This window comes from Vigna radiata, unplaced genomic scaffold (assembly GCF_000741045.1).
Source record: "Vigna radiata var. radiata cultivar VC1973A unplaced genomic scaffold, Vradiata_ver6 scaffold_161, whole genome shotgun sequence".
Lineage (NCBI taxonomy): Eukaryota > Viridiplantae > Streptophyta > Magnoliopsida > Fabales > Fabaceae > Vigna > Vigna radiata.
This window is the reverse complement of record NW_014542362.1, coordinates 691,832-705,106: the sequence shown is the minus strand read 5'-3', so window position 1 is coordinate 705,106 and position 13,275 is coordinate 691,832. Positions and strand designations below refer to the sequence as shown.

At 33.5% G+C, this 13,275-nt stretch overlaps 1 protein-coding gene across 2 annotated transcripts; it reads left to right on the top strand.

The window, feature by feature from the left end:
* The first annotated feature begins 611 nt into the window (after positions 1–611).
* On the top strand, positions 612–12,948 carry LOC106779819 (putative lipase YOR059C). Of its 2 annotated transcripts, none has more exons than XM_014668022.2 (11): positions 612–1,007; positions 3,873–4,014; positions 6,645–6,712; positions 7,498–7,568; positions 7,686–7,952; positions 10,572–10,735; positions 10,819–10,874; positions 10,977–11,029; positions 12,186–12,354; positions 12,443–12,540; positions 12,622–12,946. In XM_014668022.2, exons 1-11 carry the CDS (start codon positions 857–859, stop codon positions 12,724–12,726), a joined length of 1,344 nt encoding a protein of 447 aa, XP_014523508.1. In that variant the 5' UTR covers positions 612–856; the 3' UTR covers positions 12,727–12,946. The 2 variants fall into 2 exon arrangements, with proteins under 2 accessions (XP_014523508.1, XP_022632424.1); XM_022776703.1 differs by lacking the exon at positions 612–1,007 and adding an exon at positions 1,513–2,933 and having other exon boundaries at positions 12,622–12,948.
* Positions 12,949–13,275: the final 327 nt, after the last annotated feature.

Genomic DNA, 13,275 nt, shown 5'->3' with positions numbered 1-13,275 from the left:
CACTAGAAGAATATTATGAATAGTTTGTTTTTCTTCAAATTATCCTATAGTTTTAAAATTACTTTTTTAATATAATAAAATAAATAAAAATACTCAACTATTATTTTAATTTAAAAATAATATAAATGATTTAATATTTTATTTCTATATATTTATTTATATTTTGTTTCATAATAAATATAATTTGTTTAACTTTTGACTAATGTCATTTAAGATATAAACCTAGCCGTAACTAATGAAATCATAGAATTCTTAAAAGAGGAGAGAGTGTGCTACTAACGGATATCTTTTAAAACCTTCAAACGCTTTATCGGTTTGGTTGTTGGGGAAAGTGGAATGGTAGAAGGTAGGTTTCTTTCCTCTTTAGATTATTCTGTTAATAGGCATCCTCTTATAAAACGTCAATATGTATTTTATTATATGTTCCTGAGTTGATGAGAATAATTTACTTGTAAAATGTTTACTTTTATAAAAAGTATAGTAACATATTTTCTGATAAAAAATAAATTAAAAGCATTGTATTAATATCATAAGGTAATTTAGTATAAGTTTTTGTTTTATAAATATATTTAGTTGGTGAAGAAAAAATAGAGGCCGCCAAAACTTTGTATGATGATGACGCTGCGCTGTCTGCGTCCATTGCCTTGGGTTGCATTGCGTGTCGTTTATGCCCTTCTTTTGTCGTTTTCATCCCTCACTAATTCACCAATTCATCACCAAACAGAACAGAACCTTCAGATACAGAGAAAATCGTGATATGGGTAGCGTTCTGATTTGGTGGAGAAGGAATAACAACACGACACTTGTGCCTTCAAATTAGGATTTCATTTACCTTCTCTCTCTAAAAATTATACACATGGCAACGCCTTCCATGATTCACGCTCGCTGTGCTTACTCCCCAAGAATTTGCAATCGCAACAACAAATCCCCTTCGCAACAAGCTCCCTTAGCTTCTTCCTGTTCTTCTTCCTCCTCGGCTTCCAATTCTTCTTTTTCTCTCTCTTCTGGTAATTTTCATTCACTTCTCAATCCCAATCCCCAAATTTTATTTTCTAACATCCATTTCGTGGCGTTTTACTTACTGTTCCAACAATTAAGAGCGTTTGTTTCGTCTCATAGGCCAATTATACATTCAGCCTCCGTCATTCTCAATTTTTCGTTATCATATTAGAGTATCTTTTATTCTCCAGGTGAAGCTTTAAATTTAAGATCTAGATTTTATAAATATCTATAATTCCCTTAAAAAAATAAAAAATTGATGCATACTATTTTTTTATTTTTATTTTATTTTATTTTTCAAAAGAATATAAAAGTTTACTATGTTTGTTAAATAAATGTAAAAGGTGTATCATCTTACTTTTATCTTTGTTTCAAGACACCATGGATTAAGAATAAAAAATATTTAATTATATTTTTATGTTATAAAAAGTTTAAATTTAAATAAAAGTTATAAAAATTTAATTTTTATGAAACCCTATCATTAAATAAGAATTAGAGAGTTTTAAAAATTACATGAACTTAAAATAAAATTGGACTTTACGAGAAGAATGGGGTCCACCTTTCCACTTCCTCGAAAAAAAGAAAGAATTGTAAAATTAAGGTAGTCAGACAATGACCCAGGTTTGTAAAACTGGGCTAGAGGGTGGGGTGGGCCTGGTTCTGGCCCGAGAGATGGTCCATCTTCCTTGATTGCTTGGTCTCTTTTCTACCAGTGATCAATGGGAAACTGTCAAGTGACTAGAAGACCAATTCTTTTTCTGCTGATTTTATATTTTAGTACTTGACAGCCGGCTTGTTGGTAGTCTTGCATTGCATTGAATGTTTTTGTTGTTTATCTGGTTCTACTGACGGTTAGAAATTTAAGTATCAATTGAGACTTACAAAAGAAATACACAGAAACCCATTCATTGTCTTGATGATTTGGGTTGAAGTTCTCTTAGAATCTTTCTTTGTTTATCCTATAAAACTCTGACAGAAGGAACCACGGAAAGTATACCCATACTAATACCAGAGTAGAGATTTTTCACTGAAACCAAAAACATGCATGTGAAAATCTTGGTGGTGAGACCATTAATGCTCCTTGAGTTCCGTATGCTTATTGATAAAAAAACCTATTTAACCGTAAAACCCTGCTCAACTAGGGGTATGCAATCAACTCTATGTTCGTATCAAATCTCTAAACCCCACTGGCGTGGAGCTTACTGATAAACACTATCCTATACTATTTCCGTTGGTACCACCGCTGAATTGAGATACTTGTGTTTGGGCGTTACATTTATTAATGTTATCAAAATGTACCACATAATGGTGCACTATGCTTGGAAAATGCAACAGTGGCATTTACTTAGTCTTGATAATTTCAACCATAGGAAGTTTAAGCTGCTGAAGGACCTAATCTCTTTGTCTTGAAGTTCATTATCCATTCAACCCAGCATTCCCTAGGTAGATTGTGTGGGCGATTTTCTGCCGTAGACCATTTCAAATTAAATGCAACTAGCAGCACTCTGAAAGTTCATATTGTACCAGTACACAACCAATGCAACGAATCTTCCCATTGCTTATGCTACTCATTAGGAAAATAGCATAAGACTCTTAACACCTTATTTGGTTCTTCAGTTTGCCCATCTGTTTTAGGGTGATGTGTTTAGATCATTTGGATAGCACTACCCTCCATTTAGGCAAAAAGAATTCAGATCAGAACTTGCTTATAAATGTTGGATCTCCATGAAATGAACAACCTCCTCAGCTAACAACTAAGCCACCCTTTGAGATGAAAAGGGGTCTTTCAATAACTTGAAGTAACCACACTACTAGGTTGTCTTTGTGATAAAATCAATCCCCACATCATCCGTAAAAGCCGTTGGTCTGGTATAGCTAAAGCTCGAGTAGACCTGCTGGAGACGCAGCTTGACGCGTGTTGTGCTTCTGGATAGGTTGTTCCACTACAAAATCTGCATTCTTTGATTGCTGAAATTTTTGTGCATGCTGAAAAATGCCCCCGTAACAATTCCCTTTCTTTCATTCGTGATAATGGTCCGTTAAAACTGTAGTTTCCTTCCGAATAGGTGTAGACACCAATGCTGAATGACTAACACCAATACCATCAAATTTTTTTCATTAGTGGGCTTACTTAAGTTCTATAAAATTTAAAAGTTGTGTACACTTAACGATTTAAATGTTGAGCTGACAAGAGATCTGAGTATGTAGAACTTTCCAGACAACTTTATCTGCTGCCTTTTGTCCTTATGTGTCAGACATGATTCTCAATAATTTTGCATTGGAGTTTGACCTGGATGCTTTTTGTCTCTTCAACTATAGTGAATTCCATATCTTTGAATCAGACATTTGCCAATTTTTAGTCTTGTATACTTATAGAGAGAACACGAAAAGAACATACCATTCTTAATCACATTGTTTTGTTTGTTATCCATTAAAACTATAGGGCATCATGAACTTTTCCTCAACAAGATTCTTACATATGCTGTCTCAAGGTCCATTAGTGGTGAAAACCTCATTTTTTACAATTATTTCCTTGGCTTGTGTTCTCCATCCTTTGTTTTTCACTCTTTGTCAATTTCCTTTGTACTTTTCTAGGTGTTGTTGTTTGTTGGGTTTATCTAGGAAGGATAGAAAAGGGAGAAAGATGGCTGTGTGCATATTTGTTTACTGGATGAATATAAGTTTGATAGAAGTATAGATGTGATAAAGGACTGCAACCTAGTACTCTTATTACTAATGATTAGGGGACAAGTACTAGTACTAGTGTAAGCTATAAACACAAAGACCAATAACCCTAATATTCTAACAACAATGATAATATTGGTGCAAATACAGTTTAATTTTTATTAAGGCTGGTAGATGAACTTTTGCAGGTACAAATATTGGACAGAGACACCAGGGCCTTAGTGCTCATGCTATGAGTACCGTCACTCATGGAAATTCTATTTCTAGCATAGGGAATTTGAAGAACGACCCTGATCATCTCCTTGTTCTTGTCCATGGTATCTTGGCTAGGTATATGGTATATTTATAAATTATATCGTGAGTATAAAACCTTGTTGCTCAAAATATTTGTGTTAAAATATGACCGAAGCTTGTCTTGAACTATGGGTGAAAAGTGAAGTTAATGTACTCAGTGCTCTTACAATAAATTACTATTCCAAAGTATAGTAGGAAAGGATCATTGTTTTCATCCTGTTTATGATTAATAGGTACTTGTCCAGTTTGCATGTCAATTAAATAAATCTGATTAAATTTATACTCTCAATTTAGCTTGTGGATGTCAATTTATAATTTCACAATTTAGCTTTTTTCACTATGTAATTTATTAAGAAGTGAACTTTAAGCCTAACTCAACCCCACAAAACTATCACTAGTCAATATGGGACTTCTAGACATTAATGGGTGGTCTGATGCGGTCCGATAGCGGGTGGAATGATATGCTCAACAAACACAAATCTCGTTAGGATAGACTCTAACCCATGACTATGATACCATGTTAAGAAGTGAACTTTAAGCCTAATACAATCCCATAAAACTTTCACTAGTTAATGTGGGACTTTTAACACATCCCCTCACGTCAAGGTATATACATTTAGTGCATGGGACTAGACATTAATGGGTGGTCTGATAGTGGCCCGATAGCGGGTGGAATGATATGCTCAACAAACACAAATCTCGCTAGGATAGGTTCTAACCTATGACTATGATACCATGTTAAGAAGTGAACTTTAAGCCTTAATGGGTGGTCTGATAGCGGCCCGATAGTGGGTGGAATGATATGTTCAACAAACACAAATCTCGTTAGGATAAGCTCTAACCCATGATTATGATACCATGTTAAGAAGTGGACTTTAAGCCTAACCCAATCTCACAAAACTAGCTTATAAGGTGAGGTTTGCACCCACTTATATACTCTAAACTAACCTTATTGCTAGTTGATGTGAGACATCCAACATAACTATACAAGGAAACTTTGCCTAATACATGACTAATTTATAGCTAATTAAAATTTTCAATTAATGAATAAAAAATAGCAAGTAAGTCAACTATTCAAATCTAGACAAATATGTTCAAGTAAATATTATAGAGAGATTATAGGGGAATCAACAAGGAAGTAATAAATCAGGAATTCACCAAAACAAGGTCTTCTTAGTAAAGCCATCAACGATATAGAGAATGGTGTAGACATGAGAAAGACGAATGAGGTGAGTATCATAGCTTTCACAATATATTGACAATCAATCTTATTGTACAAATATATTGACAATCACCCTTAGTGTGCTCTACATCCATAAACTCGAGAATGACAAGAAATTGGATAATTCTAGTATTGTCAACATGAAGAGGAGTGCCCTTGTGTTGAGCTAAACCACGTTCTCCCAATAATTTTTGAAGCTAAACAATCTTATAATGAGTAGAAGATATAGTCTAATATTCAAACTCAGTAGAAGGTTTAGAAACCTAAGATTATTTCATACTCTTCTAAGTAATAAAAGCATGACAAAGAAATATAGATCAACCAAAAAATAAACAATGATTATTCACACAACTAGCCCAGCTGACATCATTGTAAGGAATCAATTGCATAAGAGGTGGACAAGGGAGGTAAAGACCTTGACCAAGACTACCTTGTTGGTACCTAATTATTCACCCAACAATAGCCTAACATTGCCTATTTTGCAGGGTTGTTAGTCCGTTTATGCATAATCCAAAGGATACTCGTCTCAGAGTTGTTTATTGCATTCTACAATACTTGAAAATAACTCCTGGGAAAGGAATTCTATTACAAAAAGGGGATGGAGTTGATCTTAGAAGCCTACACAAATGTTGACTATGCTGGTTCTATAGACTACAAAAAATATACTTCTGCATATTGCGCTTTTTCGGGAGAAAATTTAGTCACTTGGAGGAGCAAGAAACACAATGTTGTGGTGAGATAAAGTGCAGAGGCAGAGTTTAGAGTCATGGCCTTAGGGATTTTGTAAATACTATTGTTAAAGATAATTCTAAAAGACCTCAAGAGTGATTGGAAGAAGCCTATGAGTCTGTATTTTGATAACAATTCAATAATAAATATTGTGTATAATAATCTAGTGCAACATGATAGAGCTAAGCATATTGATGTTGATAGTCACTTCGTAAAGGAAAAATTGGATAATGCACACCATTTGTATGCTCTGGAAATCAATTTGCAGATATATTGACAAAAGGGCTAAGTGATGTCTACTGTTGGCAAGTTAGAAATGGATGACATCCACTTACCAACTTGAGGAAGAATGTTAGAATCCCACCATTTATGCTGCAGTTAATATTTCCTTATACCTTGAATTGATCGTAAGAGATAATTGATCGTGAATTGTAGGGATAGAATATACCCATCATAGATCAGGATTTTCAGTTATTAAGCTTTTGTATTCTATTTAAAAACAATTGTTCCTCAATGAATAATATCAGAAACAGAGTTTTTCTGAAAAGTTTTAGGCGAACAGTAAGGAATAAATAAACCAGGGATTTAATTTAACTAATCCCATTGACAGGTTTCAGTGCAGAAGTTGAGCCGAAGACTTTATGCTGTTCTTTTGAATGTTGCTCAATTACTTGGTCTTTTACAAAGTTGTACTCATGTTTATTTATTGATACAGCACAGCGGACTGGACTTATGCAGAAGCAGAGTTAAAAAGGCGTCTTGGAAAAAACTATTTAATTTACGGTTTGTGCATCTTTTAACTTTGGTTCTCTATGTTATATTGCATAGTGCTCCTCTACTCCTATAAGTCGGCTTATTTGTTAAGTGTACAACGGTGTATCCCTTTAAAAAAATTAATGGGATAAAGTTATTGAAATTAGTTTAGTGTGTTAAGATTGTCATGCAGTTGAAAGTAAATCAATGGTGGATACACCCTTATTTGTGTATTTTACATACAAGTTTACTTTAAAAGAGCTTTTTCTCTCTCTTATTATGTAACGTTTGATCATTGAACCATAGTGTTCTTAGCCTCTTTAAATTCAATGTTACTTTTGGAATGTTTGATTAAGAAATTGCTCTAATATCTCATTTTCATTTGAATACGATTGACAGTCTATGTGCCATGCACAAAAATGAAATTGATCAAAACATCAGAACAATTGTGAAAATTGTTAATGATCTATGTTGGAGGCAACTTAGATAAGGATGCCAACTAAAAAATGATATACTATACAAGTTTGAGTAAACTTGCAAATTGAACTCACACTACTAGATTGTTCTTTTCACACTTTGTCTAGCTAATGCTGGAAAAAAAGACCAGTTCTATAATTTGAAAAGAAGTAAGCTTAAGCTTTTTACGATAATAATGAATTTTTTGTATGTTGTGAAGATTTTCTTAGGTATTGGATGATTGTCTCATCCATGGATTTGAAACTATTTGTCTGATTATAATAGTACATATACTTACACACGCGTGTGTGTGTACATCTGTTTATGAACAGTTCTTATCAATTATTTGTTGTTTGCAGTCAGTTCATCAAATACTTACACTAAGACATTTACTGGGATTGATGGAGCTGGAAAGCGGTTAGCTGATGAAGTGAGTTCCGAGCTACAAAAATTTATTGAAGTTCGAAGGCTCCATTTAAGTTCTGATACCTTTATTTTCTCTTGAATTGTTTCATCGTTGAATGATTATTGCCTATCATGAAAACAGGTATTGCAAGTTGTTAAAAAGACAAGGAGCCTTAAAAGAATCTCCTTTCTATCCCATTCTTTGGGAGGCTTGTTTGCTAGATATGCAATTGCTGTTCTTTATTCACCTGATACCTACAGTAGAGATCAACCAGGTGATCTGGCAAACAACATGACAGAATATCTCCAGGAAACAAACTTTTCCAAAGGAGGCTTAATAGCTGGGTTGGAGCCTATCAATTTTATAACTTTAGCAACTCCTCATCTTGGTGTAAGAGGAAAGAAGCAGGTTTGTTCAGGACAATATATTTTTTTTGTGATGTGTTCTCTTTTTTGGTATATATTATCCTCTATTTGAAACCTGAAGACTGGTGTTAAATTTTTTGAAACTTGAAATTGTCTTGTTGATCCCTTTGTTCAAGTTATGAGTTTAGTGAGAGAGAGGAAGAAAGATAAAAGACAACGAAACACTAAATTGATATTAAGTATTAACCAAGATATTCATATTACATTGTATTGATGTGTTTGATATGTTCATAAAACTTTAAGTACTACCCTTATTTATACTAATCACAATCCTAGCTAATTTGGTGAACAAATCAGGAAGTATGTTAACTATAAGATAATGAGGAAATGAGGAAGTTTATCTTTCGAAATAATGTAAGATATGATATGATATAATTGGATATTTTCAAATATTCTAACACTCTTCCTCAAGCTAAAGCTTATAAGCTTTAGGCTTAATGCGAACAAATGTCTTTCTTTTCTTTCATTGTTATGGGCTTCACCAATAAAGACCACTGTGGAAACTCATAAAGAGAGATTGGAATCAGATTGTGATTGAGACAAAAGCTAGGGCTTAATCACCTTAGGCCAAATTTGGAGAGAAGTTGAGGTTAGATTGTGTGGGACAAACTGACAGGGCCAGGGCAATATGAAGGAAGCCGAATCTTTAGAACTATTATGGGGTCAAGAATGATTCATTGAGATTCCCATGAGGCCAAGGTACATTTGGGGCAAACTAAGTCCAAATTTGTATGGGAAAAGGCACGGTTGTACACCTTTCATCTTTCTACCATCAAAGCTATTATTCCATGTTGCTGAATTGAAACCAAGTACAGAACAACCATGGTAGGGTACACAGATAAGCAAAAGAAAAAGTTCAACTAATGGGAGATTTATTAGAATCCTGATAGGTTTCTGGATTGGAAACCTATTTAATTTGCACTTAACGCACACTCACAGCTAAGAAAAGAAGAATATACTGTATAATTCTGTTATTCAGTATAATGAAATGCTCAGCCAACAACCTCCAAGAGAGCCAAATTCTCTCTCCATAGGATAAACGTGATCTTGTCTTTACAGTATAACTAATCCAAAAAGTGAAATATAATTCCCATACATCAGCTCTCTTATAGGAGCTTTATTTCCTGCCCCACTATTAATACAGTTATAACTGCCTAACACCTCTCCCCCTCTTTATTCCCTTTTTTCTTCCTTTCATAAACTCTCCATACCCTATCAAATCCCTTCTTTGCAACTGAGATTGATGCATCAATTGTAAATGTAGTCACTAAAGCAAAATGAATCGCACTAAGATGCAAATTTAATGATACCCTTATAAGGAAAAACCCCAGCTTTTACCTGCATTGCTTTGTGGGTAGGGGAGAAAATGTAGTCTCTTTGGATGGCAAACACATAGTAAGATGCAATTTGTGACAGAACACGGTGAGTGGACAATAGCGAGTGGCTTTCTCTTAGAATTTGCCAATTTGGGGTTGGACCTAATTCAACCCTAAAAGTTAGCTCATGAGTTTGAGTTTCCTTCCACTTATATACATAAATATTTCCAGTTGATGTGCTATCTGCAACACACACCTTTAGCAATAAAGAGTGAGCGCTCTGAAGGTGAAAGTTGCATAATTGGAAACATATGTGGATGGTTGATAGGTCCTCAACAATTGTTAAAATGAATATTTTGATTGTTTAAGAATTTCAATATTAGTCGAACTCAACCATACAAGTTAACAAATAGTGTTTTGGCGGGGACCTACTCTCTTTAAAATGCTCAAGAATATTTTAGTTTTTGTTTGAATATTCTGTATTGTCTCTTGCAGTTTGAAGGTAGGATTAAATTCGGCCACCTTTTTTTCTGAAGTACCATTTTCTATTCTCCTGATTTATTGGATGGATTTTCATTATGGATGCCCTATAATTTTCTTATTAACAAGTATATTACAAAAATTACTCTTTTTTTTTTTGTTTTCATTATATGCACCTCTTTATCATTACGTTTATTTTCATTATTTTATCTATCAGTTTTTATCATCAAGCATCAATACTCAAGACAACACCAACTACATTGTTTTGTAAATTATTCAACTCACGTTTTTATCCATCAAATAAATTTCTTTGCCATCCCTTCTATTATCTCTTGGCTAAGAATTCTTTTAATTATTCTCTTTAATGAAATAGTTTCTGGTAGATCATACCTTCAATTATGCATGCCCGTATTTGTATTTTGAGATTTTATTTTTATTTTTATAAAGGGATGCAACCTATGAAGAAATGTTTAAATAGAAAGAGTGGAATGCATAACTTTTCTTCTAATAGAAGTTCTGATGGAGAAAGTACTAGAATAAGATTTGCATTCTCCATGAACAGGCCCCACTAAAATTTCAATTTTACTTGAGAAACTCATATTACAATCATGAAAAAATTATTAGAAAAAGATGCTTATAAACTGGGATTTTAAGTCAAATGGATGAAACTATGAAGGAATTGAATATCTAAACCATCCTTCCGGCCTTGTTTATATATGTCTTGTCAATGCACGTGGTATTTCTCAATTTGTACTGAAAATTTTCAGGCCATAAGAGTTTGACTGTTTACTCTGCATATTTTTCAGCTCCCATTTCTGTTGGGTGTCCCAATCCTAGAAAAGCTAGCTGCTCCAATAGCTCCTTTTTTTGTTGGTCAAACAGGTAGTCAGTTGTTCCTTACTGATGGTAAACCTGACAAACCACCTCTTCTATTGAGAATGGCTTCTGATTGTGATGATGGAAAGTTTCTGTAAGTAAAGGAATCTATTTGTGCTACTTTATATTCCGCTTTTTCAATTAAGTAATCTAATACTAAATTTTATATTTATGTAGGTCTGCACTTGGAACATTTAGATGTCGCATCATTTATGCTAATGTTTCATATGATCGTATCCTCTCAGTATGTTTTTCCTGTTTTACTACCTTCTAGGCATATCAATAATTCATGGTTCATTTCTTCCCATTTTTATAATTTCTTCAACTTTATATAGATATGGTAGGGTGGCGTACTTCCTCTATAAGGAGGGAAACTGAGCTCAGTAAGGTGAATATTGATGATTTATCCTTTTGGGTTGCCTTATTTTGTTGGTTATTGATCTCTTGACATATGCAAGTTTAAAGATTAATAATTTATACTTTGATTACGACTAAATTAGAATCTTGTTGGATGCTTAGAATTATACTTAACATCCTAAACGTGTTTGTCTGGCATCTATAATCTGTTTTCCTGTCTCAACTCTTAGATTTATGACTTAAATGTAATTTGTAATTTCAATTCTACAATTGCTAAGCTAATAAGATAAAATTGTTTATGTCGAAATAAATAAGTAATGAAAATAATAGAACTATAGAGGTATAAAAGGGATTTATATTATTTGAGTACTTGATGAACTAGAACTGTTAGAGCATCAAATTTCCTTTCTCCTCTCCTATCAATAATAACGACAACAACAAAACTTAATAATAATAATAACAACGTATTAGATTTCAACAGAAAAATGGTTTAAAAGTGAAGTAGAGGTTACCACGGCGAAGTTTAACTGGCCAATTGTGGAAAAATATATAAATATACAAAATTTGACTCCAACAGTTAAGTATCCCATCAAAATTGACTCTTTTTTTTTTAATTTTCTAATTCTTTAAAAAATATTTGTGTACTACTGAACTTCACTTGAAGAACGTGCCTTGTTTGACTATTGATTGAGATATTCAGTTCTTCACACTTTCAATTATCCGGGTGGTTATATATTTTCAGTGTATTAACTCAGATAATTGTTGGTTTAATTTATACTGTCCCTTGATAATTTCTTAATTAGGAATTCCAATTGAGTCACGGCCTGTCAACAAAGTATGAAATCATGAAAGCAAAAATGGGGATGTAGCACAGGCTCTTAGTGATCTGTGTTAGTTAATACCTCTGAAATGAATAAAATAAAATTAAATGGATCAATATACTGCAGCTAAAATGTTGCAGGTGATGTTAATTCTGGCATCCTATTCTAGTGTTAGGTTCTGTGTTGCAAATGTGGAAACGAAACTATAGATGTTGAGTAAAGGAAAAAATGCTGTAACATTAATATTTTAGTGCGGGTCCTATTCTGAAAGTGGAAGGAGTAATTGTTTAATATATGAAAACCGCCTGTATTGTGAAAAAATGTGAATATCTTTCTGCGGTACTAACATATCTTTTGCATTGGCAGCCTCCTCGTCAATCTTTAGATGGATACAAGCACGTAGTTGATGTGGAATATTGTCCCCCAGTTCCTTCTGATGGCCCTAAATTTTCTCCAAAAGCAGTGCAAGCAAAGGAGGCCGCACAAAATGCTCCCAATACACAGAGTACTGTAGAATATCATGAAATTGTAGAAGGTGATAATTTTTTTCCCAAAATAACTGAAGATATATCAATTATCTTCAGTTATTGATATTCCTCTAAAGCCACCAATCTTTTTAACAGAGGAGATGATTCGGGGATTGCAGCTGTTGGGATGGAAAAAAGTTGATGTCAGCTTTCACTCGGCTTTCTGGCCTTTCTTTGCTCATAACAACATTCATGTACTGCATCCGTTTAATATGTCGGATGATGATGGTTTCATTGATACAAAATTTGTAACACGAGTGGTTGTCTGATTTCAGGTGAAAAACGAATGGTTTCACAATGCTGGTGTAGGAGTAATTGCTCATGTGGCTGACAGCTTAAAACAGCAAGAAGCATCATCAGTATTGTCTGCTAGCTTGTGACTGCTGTACGTAATCTCAGCTTTCCTGGGACACGTCTAACTTCACAATACTAGCTAGAAAAAAATTCTTACTATAGTAGTTAGTCATCAATATAATTACAATTGTTTTACGCATATTTCATATAAAGATACAGTAGTTGTAACAGGATTATCATGCAACTTAATAGAAAAATACATTACCATACCAATGAAAACATGGTTTGTGTAGCAAGGGTTATTATTACACATTTGAAAATTTGAGTTTCTACTTACGAAAAAGTCTTTTTAACAATTCTTTTTTTTTATAACTTTTTGACAATGCATACATGACAGTTTGTGATTGGTCCGTTTCAAATATTTTTTTAGAATAAATTCAAACAGACCAATAAAATAGGGACACGTGTCCTGTTGTCAAAAAGTTGTTAAAAAAGAGTTATTAAAATATCATTATCCTTCTACTTATTGGAAAATGATCTTCACTAATTGTCCTTGTTACATGTTACAACTTACACTTTTCATTGACATGATTAAGCTAGGCTGTACGGCTTTTAAGCTGTATGTCTTGCACTTA